General features: G+C 41.6%; 1 protein-coding gene across 1 annotated transcript; it reads right to left on the bottom strand.

The window, feature by feature from the left end:
• Positions 1–10,167: 10,167 nt before the first annotated feature.
• LOC121552403 (acyl-coenzyme A thioesterase 1-like) lies at positions 10,168–15,060 on the bottom strand. Its single transcript, XM_041865305.2, has 3 exons — positions 14,424–15,060; positions 13,761–13,966; positions 10,168–11,194 (listed from the first exon to the last, which is right to left on the bottom strand). The coding sequence occupies exons 1-3, from the start codon at positions 14,917–14,919 to the stop codon at positions 10,586–10,588; spliced, it is 1,311 nt and encodes a 436-aa protein (XP_041721239.2). The 5' UTR covers positions 14,920–15,060; the 3' UTR covers positions 10,168–10,585.
• Positions 15,061–16,228: the final 1,168 nt, after the last annotated feature.

The raw sequence follows: 16,228 nt of genomic DNA, 5'->3' as shown, positions 1-16,228 counted from the left end.
GTCAGGGAAAATGTATGGAGTAAAAAGTACATTAATTTCTTTAGGAATGTAGTGAAGTAAAAGTAAAAGTTGTCAAAAATATAAATAATAAAGTACAGATACCCCCAAAAAATACTTAAGTAGTACTTTAAAGTATTTTTACTTAAGTACCTTCAGGCTTACACCCAAAAGAGGGCACTGCGTTCATCCACCTCTGGCCTGCTGGTCCCCCTACCTCTACGGAAGCACAGTTCCCGCTCAGCCCAGTCAAAACTATTCGCTGTTCTGGCACCCCAATGGTGGAACAAGCTCCCCCACGACAGCAGTCACTGACCACCTTCCGGAGACACTTGAAACCTTACCTCTTTAAGGAATACCTGGAATAGTATAACAGTAATCCTTCTACCCCCCTCAACAAAAAAATAAAGGGGTGCTTGTCCCACTGGCTATCATATGTTGAATGCACCCATTTGTAAGTCGCTCTGGATAAGAGCGTCTGCTAAATTACTTAAATGTAAATGTAGGTACTCTACACCACTAAAAACATGGAGTACCCTCAAGTCACATTTGTCCAGACAACATCCAACTGACCAGTCAGTAAGACGAGGAGAAGTCTTCTCTTTTAGATGTGAAGTGTGCAACTTTCCCAGTTTCTCAACAGAAAATAATTATTTGGAACATCTTGGAATCCATCTTAAGAGACAGGAAACTGTATTTGACATGTGGGTTTAGAACAAATGTTCATGGAACCTTTGCATCTCATAGGAGCCGAAAACACAATCCAATCCTCATAGTCTGGAGGACTTTGGAACTGGAATCTTGGAAGAAAATATGTTGACCTGTCAAATACCCAAGATAATAATGTAGTCCTTGAAGAGGAGGATACTTTAGAAGCAAAATGTCATTGTGCAGAAGATAGGCCACCTTTTCCTGAAATGGGAGAGTATTTACAATGTGTCTAATAAGTGTATCAATGAGGTGGTGGAGGAGCTGCAGTTCCCATCATGCTCAGTGTCAGGTCCAGTCCATAAGAGACATTGTTCATTCCTGTTTAAGGAAACAAGGCTGTGTTGTTGATGATTCCATCATCTCAGATTTGGTTAAAAATACATTTGTGAGACAAACCCCATCAACTCAGCTTTGGGGGCGGATGGACCCCTTGCCACACCGTACAAGAGAAAGGAATTTAAGAAATACTTTTCTGTAGTTGAGCCTGTAGAATATATAATTGACGCAAAGGAAGGAAGAAGCTTCCAGTACGGCCCTGTTCTGCAGTCTCAAGCAATAAGGATATTCAGGAGAAAGCTTTAAAAGGTTCTCAAAGTAGGCATACGGGTGTGTCTCTGTACAAGTCAATTTATGATGGCACACATTTCAAAGAAAACAAGTGTTTATCAGGAGATTAACTACCCCCCCTCTCTTTACTTCTCCATGTTGATGACTTTGAAGTGTGCAATCCCCTTGGAACATCCTGCAAAAAAGCACAAAATCACTGCAGTCTATTGGGTGTTGGCGAACGTGACCTCACAGTTTAGGTCTACACTGACATCTATTTACTTAGCCATTCTCTGCAAGGCTGTTGATGTGAAGAAATGTGGATTTGGTAAGGTGCTAGAGCCACTTTTAAAAGGAACTTGCACAATTAGAGGAGGAAGGATTTTTTATTCCTGTGCTGGGAAAGATCCTTAAGGGCACTGTTTTTTAGCGTGGCGGCAGATCATCTTGGAGCCCACTCCATTGGTGGATTTGTGGAAAGATTTAGTGCATCACATATCTGAAGGTTCTGTTTGGGGGACATTTCTAAGCTCCAGGAAAAGGAAGTAAGAACCGAAACATTCCAACCCAGAACAAAACAGCAACATTCTGAACACGTTCAAACTGCTTTGGAAAAATCACACTTTAACACATTGTTATGGTGTGAAAAAGCAGCGTGCGTTCACTGAAAAACTTAAAGATTTTCACGTGTTGTCTGGCTATCCACCAGATATGCTTCATGACTTTTTTGAGGGAGTCTTGCCTCTGGAGTTGCAACGCATTGTGCTTAAATGTTTTAAATCAAGAATAAATATTTGACTCTGTTGGAACTTAATCTAAATCAAACAGTTCACATATAAGTGGAATGATAAAACTGACTGCCCACAATCAGTTCCACTGAACTTTTCTGCTTGAGCATTGGAGGAAACGCTCATGAAAACTGGTGCTTATTGCTTCTGCTTCCATTCATAATCTGAACAAAAATACCTTCAGGTGAACCATCATGGCAGATAAAATTGGACCTCAAAGATATTGTTGAACTTGTGGTTGCTCCACTTCACACAGAGGAGACTATTTGGTACCTTGACACAAAGATATCTGAGCACAGGCATAGATTCTTGGAGGTTTTCCCCTCAGGAAAGACTTATCCCGAAGCATCATGTCATTGAACACTACCCACAACTGATAAAGGCATTTGGACCCCTTATAGCTTTGTGGACTATGCGCGTCAAAGCTAAAACTCAGCTTTTTTTTAAGCTAATTGTTCGACAGACCATCAGCTTTTGAAACATTTTACTGTCTCTTGCAGCTAAGTATCAACTGATGCCTGCGCACTATCTGTATGGCACAGATGTTGTCAAACCTGCCCCCTCTGTCACAAAGCTGTCCACAGTGGCTTTAGAAGTGTTAAAAGGACGACATAAAGAAAGTAGTGCAAAGAACATTTCCAGATGAGACGTGTTCAGTTGGCCAACACCATTTCCTGCAATGGTACCAATTACTCTGTCGGAATGATCTTGGCCCACGGGTCCACTGGAGGACTACCGGAAATACTTAGAAATACTTCTAATGATCATTGTTCATGGCAAACCTGCTTTTATTGTCAAGTGTCAGAATACTTGGTACAATGAGCACCTTAGGGGTTTATACTGGAATCCATAGGAAGTCCTTGAGCAAAAGGAATTGGCAGACATCTGCCCATTAGTAGCACACACTGTTGGGCAAAAGCGTACGGTCACCCTGAAGCGTCACATATGTCTACCGTATTAGGTAACGTTATTTATATATTAACTGATATGATTGGAATAACGTTCGTTTTATAAGCCATGCATTTAAACTTTTGATATTACCCTGAAGGTCTATTCCACCCAATATACAACATCTTGATATTACCCAAAAATATTACCCAACATCTTGGGATGAAACACTCTACATTGGTCATACAACTGTTTTAGGTGTATATTTAGCATATCATTTTAAATGTTTATAAGGATTACTGGACATGTTTTCTAAATAAGATGTCTAATATTGAATTATTAAGCAGCACTTTACTTGTGATTGAATGGGACACCGATACACCTTTTTTTATTGAGAATTGGCAATATGATAACTAACATGCCTTTTATTTTTGTTATAGGATCTTTCTTTATACAACAGGAAGTGTCTGTCAGACTGCGGGTCATGTTGGAGAACCTCGATATTCAGAAGCTTGTATTGCCCTCTGGAACACCTGCTACCGTCGCCGAACTTAGCTCAATTGTGCGAGAGACATTTCAGCTTCAAAAAGGGATGTTAGTCTAGAGTACAGTGAATTTGGAGATCAGTGTTTCTCCTTGACGGATACTGATGACATCTTTCAAGTCTACAGTATATTCCAGTCTACAGCCTATCCTTCAAGTCTACAGATATGCCAAGTTGCGGAAGCCTTGGTACAAAAAACTCCCGTGCCTTAAGGAGCCTGGGTCCTTTTCAGGCATGTCTGGGTGGCAATGCAGCCTGAACTATAAGATGGGTAATTACAGAGCAAAACTGAGATATAATCGAACGCCCAGAGCTGGATGCGAACTCTATGAAGAGAGAACCAACAGACGAAAACACAATCCTCATAGTCTGGAGGACTTTGGAACTGGAATCTTGGAAGAAAATATGTTGACCTGTCAAATACCCAAGATAATAATGTAGTCCTTGAAGAGGATACTTTAGAAGCAAAATGTCATTGTGCAGAAGATAGGCCACCTTTTCCTGAAATGGGAGAGTATTTACAATGTGTCTAATAAGTGTATCAATGAGGTGGTGGAGGAGCTGCAGTTCCCATCATGCTCAGTGTCAGGTCCAGTCCATAAGAGACATTGTTCATTCCTGTTTAAGGAAACAAGGCTGTGTTGTTGATGATTCCATCATCTCAGATTTATAAAATTGTTTAAACCAAAGCTACCCCCCCAAAAAAAAACTGAAATACACCCTTGAGACTTTCCAGAAAGTCTTCTTGGATATAGATACATTGAAAGCCTCTCAAGGTCCTCTGTAGCTCAGCTGGTAGAGCACGGCGCTTGTAACGCCAAGGTAGTGGGTTCGATCCCCGGGACCACCCATACACAAAAATGTATGCACGCATGACTGTAAGTCGCTTTGGATAAAAGCGTCTGCTAAATGGCATATTATTATTATTATTATTATCCAAACTCTGAGGACCAAGTTACTCGCCAAAATCGGGGGTTCCCAAAAACCCATCTACCCAACCCCATGTGCTTGGGGATTTTTTATTTAAGTTGTTATGCCAAGGACCAGTAGTAAACTCTGGTGGTTGGGAAACGCTGGCCTTAATGGCAAGCCTATAAAAACGGTGAAGGTGCAGCTATTACCTAGGCAACCGAAGACTCAAATCAAAACATCATCAGTATGCTGTTCTGTGTTAACTTGTTGCTGGTATTTCTCTAGTCAAGTCAGTGTGTTCTATTTTTGTTTTGGTAAGCCATCGATTGGGTGCATATATTTCATGATACTTTTTTGCTACATCACTTTGCTAAAACAAGGAGCAACAAAGTGTAATAATGTTGTAAAGAGTCCATGTCACTGGGGAAAGCAGCTGTTCTTTCCACAACACAAAATGAAGCTACCCCAAAGAACTGAAATATACTTTTGAGGTGGAGAGGATGTTTTTTTTTTGGGGGGGCCCTGGCCTTAATGGGAAGTGTACAATTATGACGGTGCTTTTGCCTAGGCAACCTAAGACTTTAATCAGATGTGATGTTCTGTGTTTACTGTTTGCTGATATTTCTGTCAAGTCATTGTGCATCGTTTTGAAAATCAGCCCTACTTGAATCTTTGAAATGTTTTGGGCAGCAGAAAAGTGTTCAATGCTTAATACAAAGTTTTATGTTTAATGCAAAGTTTATTCTAACTAAAAGACTGGGCAGCCTTTTGAGATTGCAAAGAGGACTTTTCCTGCAGAAGGGTAATTGTGGTGCCTCACCTGTCCACTAAACAATATCTGCTGTGTCTTTTTGAATCTGTTCAAATCTCATCACTTTTCAACCTCTTATTCATGATTTACTTATCATTTGGTAATTTGGGTGAATTATCAGAAGGATCAGAAACCATCTGCTTTCAGTCCACCTTCATGGAGAAGCTGGACCAATACACGCCAAGACAGTTGTCCTTTAACCAAATGGGCAGGAAAGGTTAAAGGGCCAATCTCAAATCATCTCCTAAACCCTACGCACTTGTGAAGATATGAGAGGATTTGATTGTTATACACAATATGGTGTAACTACCACCAAGGGAGGCAAGGTGTCGTTATTATCAGATTGATAACAACTGTCAAATCTTCTCCGTTTTCCACAAGTGCAGAGTGTCTGGTTTGGGTGGTGACTTGGTATTGGTCTGGTTTGGGTGGTGACTTGGTATTGGTCTGGTTTGGGTGGTGACTTGGTATTGGTCTGGTTTGGGTGGTGACTTGGTATTGGTCTGGTTTGGGTGGTGACTTGGTATTGGTCTGGTTTGGGTGGTGACTTGGTATTGGTCTGGTTTGGGTGGTGACTTGGTATTGGTCTGGTTTGGGTGGTGACTTGGTATTGGTCTGGTTTGGGTGGTGACTTGGTGTTGGACCTAACTTTGCCTGCTCGTATTTGTTTAAACATCACATGATGAACATTATTGTAACATCAGTTTCCAGTTTCATTAAAAACACTCATCCTTTTTACTATAAAACATGACGTTTTCACATGTTGACATTGGGGAGCTGCTAGAAAACAAATGAGGTTGAAAAGTGATGACATTTCCCTTTTGTTAACTTACCCACTGAAACATATTCATTTTGCCAGTTGTTTTGTCTTGCAGAAACACATTACACTTAAAATAAAAAAGTAAGCAAGAAAAAAGTGTTTGTTACTTTTATGTATATTTCCATGTAGGTGTTGTTGCATCAAACAAATAATTGATTAAATTATCCAAAAGAAATTGAGGCAACTATTTGCATCAGCTATTTTAGTATATTTGTAATAACTATTTCAAGTTATAGGAACCTAATTTAAAAAACATTTTACAAACCTGATTACCATAAGTAACTAATCAGAAATTAAGAAGATCAAACTTACAATAACAGTTCTGAAAATTATAAAATTAAGTTAGATCTAACCAATTTGTGAGATGCTGTAAGTTGTTTGCACTTAATATAATATTGTTAGTGAAACACTAAAAGCAAAGTATATTATACATAAAAATACCTTTTGTTGGAAATACTCAAAAAGCTGATGCAAATAGTAGAACTAGCACATTATTTTTTACAGTGTGAGTTTGACAGGTGTTGCTAACGGTTTGAGAAAGAAAACAACAACTGATTAGATAAATTGAACTAAGTGATGCGTATAAACTAGTGAGGGAAAAAAGTATTTGATCCCCTGCTGATTTTGTATGTTTGCCCACTGACAAAGAAATGATCAGTCTATAATTTTAATGGTAGGTTTATTTGAACAGTGAGAGACAGAATAACAACAACAAAATCCAGAAAAACGCATGTAAAAAATGTTATAAATTGATTTGCATTTTAATGAGGGAAATAAGTATTTGACCCCTCTGCAAAACATGACTTAGTACTTGGTGGCAAAACCCTTGTTGGCAATCACAGAGGTCAGACGTTCCTTGTAGTTGGCCACCAGGTTTGCACACATCTCAGGAGGGATTTTGTCCCACTCCTCTTTGCAGATCTTCTCCAAATCATTAAGGTTTCGAGGCTGACGTTTGGCAACTCGAACCTTCAGCTCCCTCCACAGATTGTCGATGGGATTAAGGTCTGGAGACTGGCTAGGCCACTCCAGGACCTTAATGTGCTTCTTCTTGAGCCACTCCTTTGTTTCCTTGGCCGTGGGTTTAGGGTCATTGTCATGCTGGAATACTCATCCACGACCCATTTTCAATCTCACCCAAGATTTGATGGTACATGGCCCCGTCCATCGTCCCTTTGATGCGGTGAAGTTGTCCTGTCCCCTTAGCAGAAAAACACCCCCAAAGCATAATGTTTCCACCTCCATGTTTGACGGTGGGGATGGTGTTCTTGGGGTCATAGGCAGCATTCCTCCTCCTCCAAACATGGCGAGTTGAGTTGATGCCAAAGAGCTCCATTTTGATCTCATCTGACCACAACACTTTCACCCAGTTCTCCTCTGAATCATTCAGATGTTCATTGGCAAACTTCAGACGGGCATGTATATGTGCTTTCTTGAGCAGGGGGACCTTGCAGGCGCTGCAGGATTTCAGTCCTTCATGGCGTAGTGTGTTGCCAATTGTTTTCTTGGTGACTATGGTCCCAGCTGCCTTGAGATCAATGACAAGATCATCCCGTGTAGTTCTGGGCTGATTCCTCACCGTTCTCATGATCATTGCAACTCCCGAGGTGAGATCTTGCATGGAGCCCCAGGCCGAGGGAGATTGACAGTTATTTTGTGTTTCTTCCATTTGCGAATAATCGCACCAACTGTTGTCACCTTCTCACCAAGCTGCTTGGCGATGGTCTTGAAGCCCATTCCAGCCTTGTGTAGGTCTACAATCTTGTCCCTGACATCCTTGGAGAGCTCTTTGGTCTTGGAATCTGATTGATTGATTGCTTCTGTGGACAGGTGTCTTTTATACATGTAACAAACTGAGATTAGGAGCACTCCCTTTAAGAGTGTGCTCCTAATCTCAGCTCGTTACCTGTATAAAAGACACCTGGGAGCCAGAAATCTTTCTGATTGAGTGGGGGTCAAATACTTATTTCCCTCATTAAAATGCAAATCAATTTATAACATTTTTGACATGCGTTTTTCTGGATTTTTTTTGTTGTTATTCTGTCTCTCACTGTTCAAATAAACCTACCATTAAAATTATAGACTGATCATTTCTTTGTCAGTGGGCAAACGTACAAAATCAGCAGGGGATCAAATACTTTTTTCCCCTCACTGTACATATGAATGGCCTACATGTAGCCTAGCAACTCTCACAGTGAATGCTTTTGTTTATATGTTTTGTGCGTATGAATTGAATATTGCCAAATGCATCAGTAAAAAATATTGAGCTTATTTAATGCAACCCTTGCTGTTAATAGATCGCAAAGCAGCAGCATACAACTGAGCTAAATGTTTGGAAATGATAAGTTAGCTTTCTCATCCATAGCCTTAAAACGCATTTCAAGTGCAACTGCACTGTTTGGCTAACATCTGAAGTCTGGGGGGGCGGGGCATTTAGGACGTACTGCGGATCGCTAAAATATCCGAATGATTATGATCACACTTCCTCAAATCAAATGTTATGGCGACACTATACCAAAGACTGTTTGGTATGGTTTAGAAACTTGGGAACCAAGATGGAGTTGGTGTGACCCTATCACCTGGACATGTTGAAATACTGGATCTTCAAACCTAGAATAAAAACCTCCAGGCTTCCTTCATAACTGTCAGTTTATTGGAGAAAAAAGAAGAAGAAAGTATTACATTTTACATTTTAGTCATTTAGCAGACGCTCTTATCCAGAGCGACTTACAGTTAGTGAGTGCATAAATTTTTCAGACTGGCCCCCCCGTGGGAATCGAACCCACAACCCTGGCGTTGCAAGCGCCATGCTCTACCAACTGAGCTACAGGAGGCCTTCTGTATTACAGGGGTCAGTTTGGAAAAAACGAATCCCGTCCGAATCCTCTTCTGGAATAACCGAGTAATAATTACATAACCGGTAACAGAACTTTTCAGTCAGAAATGGCTGTAATTATGTTGCAGCTTCATCAACACGAACAGCGCGATAAAACAGCAAATCAATTGCTGGTCGGACTGCCTCTAGTCATTTGTCTCTCTTAATTATTTAATCAAACCGTGTGCTTAAAGCATCAGACAAGCTCAGTGAAAACAGTTGATTTGATTAAAACACATAGGATGTGTCAATATATGGAGAGATACACGTTTAAAACAGAACATAAGACTCTTGGTTGACCAATATTTTTTTTTTTGTCGGGGACAGCCCTAGACCATTCACAGCTGAGCTCGCTCAGTTTAGCTCAACGCTGATTGGCTATTATTTTACTTTTCTTTCTTTTTTTTAATCAAGGGAGTCGAAGTGCTCGCTGGCTTCCCTTGCATTCAATACTAAGGGCGGCAACAATGTCACACTCTTTTTGACCAGACAGCATCAGATAGATGGTCGTTGTTTCGCTCGCTCAGATGCTTTCTCCGGTGAGATACATTCAGCCTCTGGTAAATTATGAAACACAGAAAGACTAAAGATACATTACATGTTGTTTTTCTTTTTTTGGGGGGGGGGGACGCCTGGCTTCCCTTGGCATCCATGAGGACACGCCACTGTTTGTCAATCACTCCTATCGATTATCACGTTGAAATAAATTGCACGCGAGAGGAGAGATGAGGCTTCACGTCCTGTAAAAACGGAACAGTTAAAAAAAAAACACACAGAATCTGGGAATAATGTATACATCAATGGTTAAGAGGACAATTTGTAGAAGACAGCTAGCTACATTTTGAAGTGTTGCATTTTGATTCAAGTGGGTCGCCAACGGCGTAAGTGTAAAGCAACACTTTTTGTAAATCACTTCCATCGATTTCACGCTGAAATCAATAGAACAGGGGACACATGTTTATAGAGTGTAGCGCTGTTTAAACTAACACTATTCACAGAAACTTGGAATAACCCATACATGGTTGGTTAGATGAGAATTTGCAGAAGCCTTTATCTATATTTTGGAATGGCAGATGTTGATTTCGGGAGACTGCCATCACGGACAACCAAACAAACGTTTTCTGTTAGTTAACATCAACGCATCGCGACCCACCATAGGATATCAACAGTGACAACCGTTGGCTGCTATTTAAGTGATAGTTTGACTATGAAATCCGTGTATTGGTGTGTGGCCCAGCACGTATGACAAAACAACAGTACAAAACCAAAGATGGATCTGTTTTAACTAATTTATCTTGTGTCATCGTGTTGAGTAAAACGTATATACTAACATCACCAATCAGAGGTGAAAATGATGGGTAATTCCCCGCAATTTGATGTGGTCAAACCGTCAGCTTGTGTAACTGTAGTAACACATAATGGAAGGTAGTGTAATATACATTAATTAGATATGGCAAAACAATTAAATATCTTAATTTAGCATGATAGTAAATGAAGCAAACTCAGATTTTTTTTTTCAATAATCACACATTTCTCACTACTTTAACCATTTAGATGTACTTTTTTTTTCTTCTCCTAAGCACAATTTCACCAGGCGCTCTAAACTAGTGCAGCAGACTGAACGTTTGACTCCCTAGTTAGCTGATATATTAAAACACCTGTCCAGACCTGGAACTTAGCCATCCTCTTAGTGTTACAGCCTGGCATCCTGGACAGTGTTGCTGCTGTCCTTCAGGTGTTTCCTGAAGAACTCCTGGACCCTCCTCCACAGGTCCAGCTGAGCCTCATGGTGGCCTTTAGCCTCTCCCCCATACACCACCACTTTACCCAGAGCAGAGTGGAAGCCTGACGGACAGTGGGGCATGTAGGGCACCTCCAGGAAATGCCCCGCCCTGGGGTACGTCACAACCTCAAAGTTATCTTTCCCATGATGCCTCAGCCGGGCGGCGGCCTGCTGGGCGAAGAGACAGCTGTTCCAGTTCCTGTCGTCCTCCGAGACGGCGAAGAGGAACCTAGATCCGGAAAGTTCTATTGGGATCACAGAACCGCGGTTCCCCTCAGTCTCTGGGTCCGGAATGGCGTCTCGGACGTCGAGGAGGCCGGACGGTAAGAGAGTGACATTCTCTAGGACAGGCATGAGGGGGGGGATGATGATGTCTTTGTAGTGCAGAGGCGTCATGATATTAGCGTTGCTGCTGTTGATACAGGCTGTGGCGGAGATGCCAGAGAGAAACGAGGCCATGGACAGAGCCAGGTCGCCACTCTTGGAGATGGACAGGATTCCTATTCCTGGACCTTGAATCTAGAGGAAAATAGCATGGTTTGCCAAGGGACTTAAAATCATTACAGACAATCAAGGTCAACCGGTTTTGACAAACCAATAAATAGATGGTTGAATTGAACACATAAAGAGCATTGTTATTGCGTTGTGCCGTTGTTATGGGTTTAGATGTTCTGTTGATACGTGTAGAGTACCCCATTTAGTCGACTGGTCGATAGGCTGTTGGTCACCGAGATTTCTTTAGTCGAGCAGTAGCAAAAAAAATAATAATGTTGTCCAAGACACCTGCCTGGTTCGCGCCTGTCTGAGTGGACTGACCCATTGTGGAGGCCGTGGGGGTGTCACAGTCCATCACTCTAAAGCATGTGCTACTTAAATTGTATATGGTTATATTATGTAAGAGCAATGGTGCAACACAAATCAAAATTATATTATTTTTATAACAAAATGCGCTTTCTCCCACGTTGGATAGCGGTCGCTGTCCACGGTTCTGAAACACATCAGTGCGCTGTTGAATTGGCGCCTTTTCCTAGACCATGTTGCTGTGTGCATAATAGCAAAGTTAACCAGCATATTGGTGTTGAGAACAATGTGGCGGAGGCAGCAGCGGAGTTAGATGAGAAAACAGCCCTCGCCTTATTGTCGAAAAATGTGAAGAGAGAGGAAACCCCAACTTAATTAGGTCTATAATCAACAGCCTAACTGTTAAATGGGCCTGGCTTTATAAATCATCAATATATCTACAGAAATAAGACAGATCCTGCTTCTGTTACCTGTTTGGTTGATAGCCTACTGATTCCGGGAGCAACAAGCCTCACGCAACAATTTCACAAATTCGGCTGTTTTTAATCTTTATTTTGCTGTAATAAAGGCTTTGCACTTTTAGTCGTTAGACCAGCCTCTCTGGTATTATTTATAATGTATTTAGTGTTGTTTACAGTTCCAAATAGTCTGAATAATTATAATATTAATAACCCTCCTTTTTCCTTGATCTCCTTCTTATTGTTATTATTATTATTATTATTGATGATAATCATTATAATAAGTGATGTAATTATCATTAGTAGGCTTAGTTTAGCAGTATTGTATAACCACCATGGACCTGTAGCCTAAGAGCACATCCTGTTTAGTCTTAATACCGGAACTTACTTAGGCCTTTATTTCAATACTTATATAGGCTACTGTATCAATCAATCATTATTTCGTATCATGTAAATCACACAGCATACGAGTCATTCATGATGTGAAATGCAATCCAGCAATTTTGTTTTAAAATAAAATAACAACGACCATTGAAAAATTAGCTTAAACAATAAATATGAACGCAGGCAGGTAGCTTAGTGGTTAAGAGCGTTGTGCCAGTAACCGAAAGGTCGCTGGTTCTAATCCCAGAGCCGACTAGGTGAAAAATCTGTTGATGTGCCCTTGAGCAAGGCACTTAACCCTAATTGCTACTGTAAGTCGCTCTGGATAAGAGCGTCTGCTAAATAACTAATTTATAAAAAAAATTAATTTATACCTTATTTTTCTTGATCTCCTGTGTTTCCCACAATTTATTTATTTATTCCACACATCTGACTTCCCCTTTACTTCCTGCGCAACCAGAAAACAGTCCCCCGTTTCGAGTTTATTTGTCACGTCATCTGCATCCGTTTTGCTGTTACATGTGTTACGGTGTTCAGAGTTTGTTATAACCAATTTATTGATGTGATTATGACATGCTATAGGTCAGGCCCTATTGGTCACATGCATGCGAAGCATACATGTGTCACATAAAGAGAGCAAGGGTTGAGGGAATAGGGAATGTTTTCCCTAAACAAATGAGGGATTTTGGTAACATAACTTTTCAGTCAGAAATGGCTGTATATATATATATATATATATATATATATATATATATATATATTGTTGCAGCTTCAGCAATACAGGCTATACACACTGATGTTCTGTGGTGGTCGCTGCAGCAGGGAGGAGAGAGAGACAACGGGTGCTAGTCACAGTCACTCGCTGTCTTTTTTTAACACAGCAAGTCTGAGCCTGGCGGCACAATCAAATAAATTGCGGTCGGACTCCCTCTAGTCATTTGTGTGTCTTAATTATTTCAAACAGTTCGCTTAAAGCATCAGACAAGCTCAGTGCATATAGTTGATTTGATTAAAACACATAGGATGCGTCTATGGAAAAATGCACGTTTTGTAAAATTTTAACCAATCAATTGGTCGAAAGAACAGACAACTCTTGGTCGACCAAGATTTTTTTGGGTCGGGGGACAGCCCTAGTGTAAAGCAAACAGCAGCCACTAGATGGCAGCCTTTACACAGCTAACAAAATATTGACGCCTAGTGAGAGAAACCTCAAGGTGATATTTTCTTCTAATGGAACAAATGGCCCATATTCATGATGCGTCTCAAAATAAGAGTGCTGGGCTGGGTTTCCCAAAAGCATCATTGCACTAAGATCATTTTTCGTCCATTTAGTTTCAACGGAATTACGATGATCTTAGTGCTACGATGCTTTTGGGAAACCCAGCCCTGGACATTATATGGAGGAGCCTGATCACAACTCCTCCTCTTCTTCCTCCACTAACCTGTGGCTGTCTCCTCAGGAATGTAATGGCCTCTTCAAAGTACTCCAGGTCAAAGTGTTTAGGAACGGTTCTGGACAGGTCCTGGTAGCCATAGTAAGCCAGCGCCAGAACCACAAAGCCTTTGTTAGCCAGCAGACTGGCCCGGACCTCAGATAGACCTCCACCCAGAGTATACACATCTAGTACCCCAGGAAATGGACCCTTACCTAAGGAGGGGAGAATAGAAGAGGACGAGAGAGAGAGAGAGAGAGAGAGAGGAGAGAGAGAGAGAGAGAGAGAGAGAGAGAGAGAGAGAGAGAGAGAATAACAAGAGAGAATAACAAGAGAGAAATGTAGGCCCATTGCTGTTTTGTCACACTACATATGGAGATGGTTTCTGGCCTGCCTACCTATATAATACCTACGCAATGCAAAGTAGGCCTTGTTGTCTAATGCAAAGTCCTATAGGACATCTAAAATGTAATTTGTGTTTTTCTTAGGAGAACTCACAACAACACACTGGCAGACTTTTAAATCATCAACAGTATAGGCCCTATGGTTAAAAAATAACAGTACATACAATCAATGGATTTCCATTTCCTTAGAGCAGTGTTTATTAATACTGGCCCTGTGGACCCAAAAATACAATTTCCCACTTGAGAGCAGTTTGAATGGCCTACTGACCCGGTGGTAGAAAGAGGACACCCCGAATTCTTCCTTCTTTCAAGTCCAACGGTATCCTCCTCACCCCTTCTGTCATGAACCGCCTCTCGTTGGTCTCTGTGACCAAGAGCTCACCTGTATCCCCATGCAGAACGTCTATATTAACCATCATTGAATCCAACACATTCTTTTTTAACATTTTGCTGTGTGGAGTCTCGGGCGCCATGGCCCAAAACAAGCCCATGGGTTCAACTCCCGTGTAGCTGCCGCCCAGAGAGGGAGAGCGGCACAGGTCCACCTGTCCTGTAGCATCTGCCTCGTACAGGGCAGAAGCTCTGAAGATTACCCCTTTATCGTCCCGGAGTTTGGACCTCAACTCCACTTTCTGGTGTGGAGAAAGTCCATCTACCTGCACGTGCAGTTGCTCGTCGAAGAAACAGCGAGGGCTGGGGAGAAGCCTAACGCGAACCTGTTGCGAACACATTGTTTTGTAAACCCCTTGAAACCAGCGCTGCATTAGTTTTTACGCTCTGGAAAGTTCAATTGAACGGAAACGGTGCTGTACTGTACTGAACGATCAGTTGAGGTGCGCGGAATGGTTGTTGTTTGGGAACACTTCTTCTTCGTCGTCAAGGTTGTATGGCAGTCTACACCTATTGTGGTGCATTGCTGCCACCTACTGTACTGGGAACACTGCAGTCCAAACTCAAAGGGTGCGTTCGTAAATTCACTCTGGAGTGCCAGAGAGCTCTCAGAGTGCGCTCTGGGCGTTCGTAAATTCAGAGCGTTGTCAGATTGTCCGTTCGTAAATTCAGAGCATTGTCAGATTGTCCGTTCGTAAATTCAGAGCGTTGTCAGATTGTCCGTTCGTAAATTCAGAGCGTTGTCAGATTGTCCGTTCGTTTCGCTCTCGGAGCGTTGTGCGCGCACACTGGACGCTCTGGCCTAGGAGTAGGGTTGATCCGAGCGTTCTGACCTCACAACGGCAGTCAAGCACCCAAACTAACTCATCTAAAGTTGCTGCTAAACTGGCTAAAGTTAGCTAGCTACTTCCAGACATAAATGAGAGAATACCTCACTCTGACCATTTTTGTCGCCCTAGCAGAGCTGGTTAAGCTGTTTTCATTTTTTTACATTTTAGTCATTTAGCAGACGCTCTTATCCAGAGCGACTTACAGTTAGTGAATACATATTTTTTTATACTGGCCCCCCGTGGGAATCAAACCCACAACCCTGGCGTTGCAAACGCCATGCTCTATCAACTGAGCTACATCCCTGCCGGCCATTCCCTCCCCTACCCTGGACGACGCTGGGCCAATTGTGCGCCGCCCATGAGTCTCCCGGTCGCAGTTAGCACTGCGATGCAGTGCCTTAGACCACTGCGCCACTCAGGAGACACAGTGTTATCCATAGCATTGGTGACTGTAACTGTGCTGCTGGCAACAATTTAATAACGCTTTATTGCAGATGTTTACTGACACCGGCCATATTCAACGGTGTTGAGCGTAGGTAAATTCATCAGATATTCTGCGTTCTGGCACACTAAGTCAACAGTGCTCTGAAATCGGAGTAGATAGCCCTCGGCCCTAAACCCTCAGCACATGAATGACGTTTTATGTCGTCACATCCGACTGTAACTTAAATGTTTTTATTTATTTAAATAATAATAATAATTATTATTAATATTATTATTATTATTATTATTAACAACAAATCAATTCAAAAAGTACATGGGGGAACACAAGTATATATAAAGAATAGACAAAGGACAATTGGTCTAGGGGCGGGGCTAGGGGGTACAATATCACATTACACAGGACCTTAAG

Source organism: Coregonus clupeaformis, chromosome 36 (genome assembly GCF_020615455.1).
Source record: "Coregonus clupeaformis isolate EN_2021a chromosome 36, ASM2061545v1, whole genome shotgun sequence".
NCBI classification, from domain to species: Eukaryota; Metazoa; Chordata; class Actinopteri; order Salmoniformes; family Salmonidae; genus Coregonus; species Coregonus clupeaformis.
This window is presented reverse-complemented; position numbering and strand designations above follow the sequence as displayed.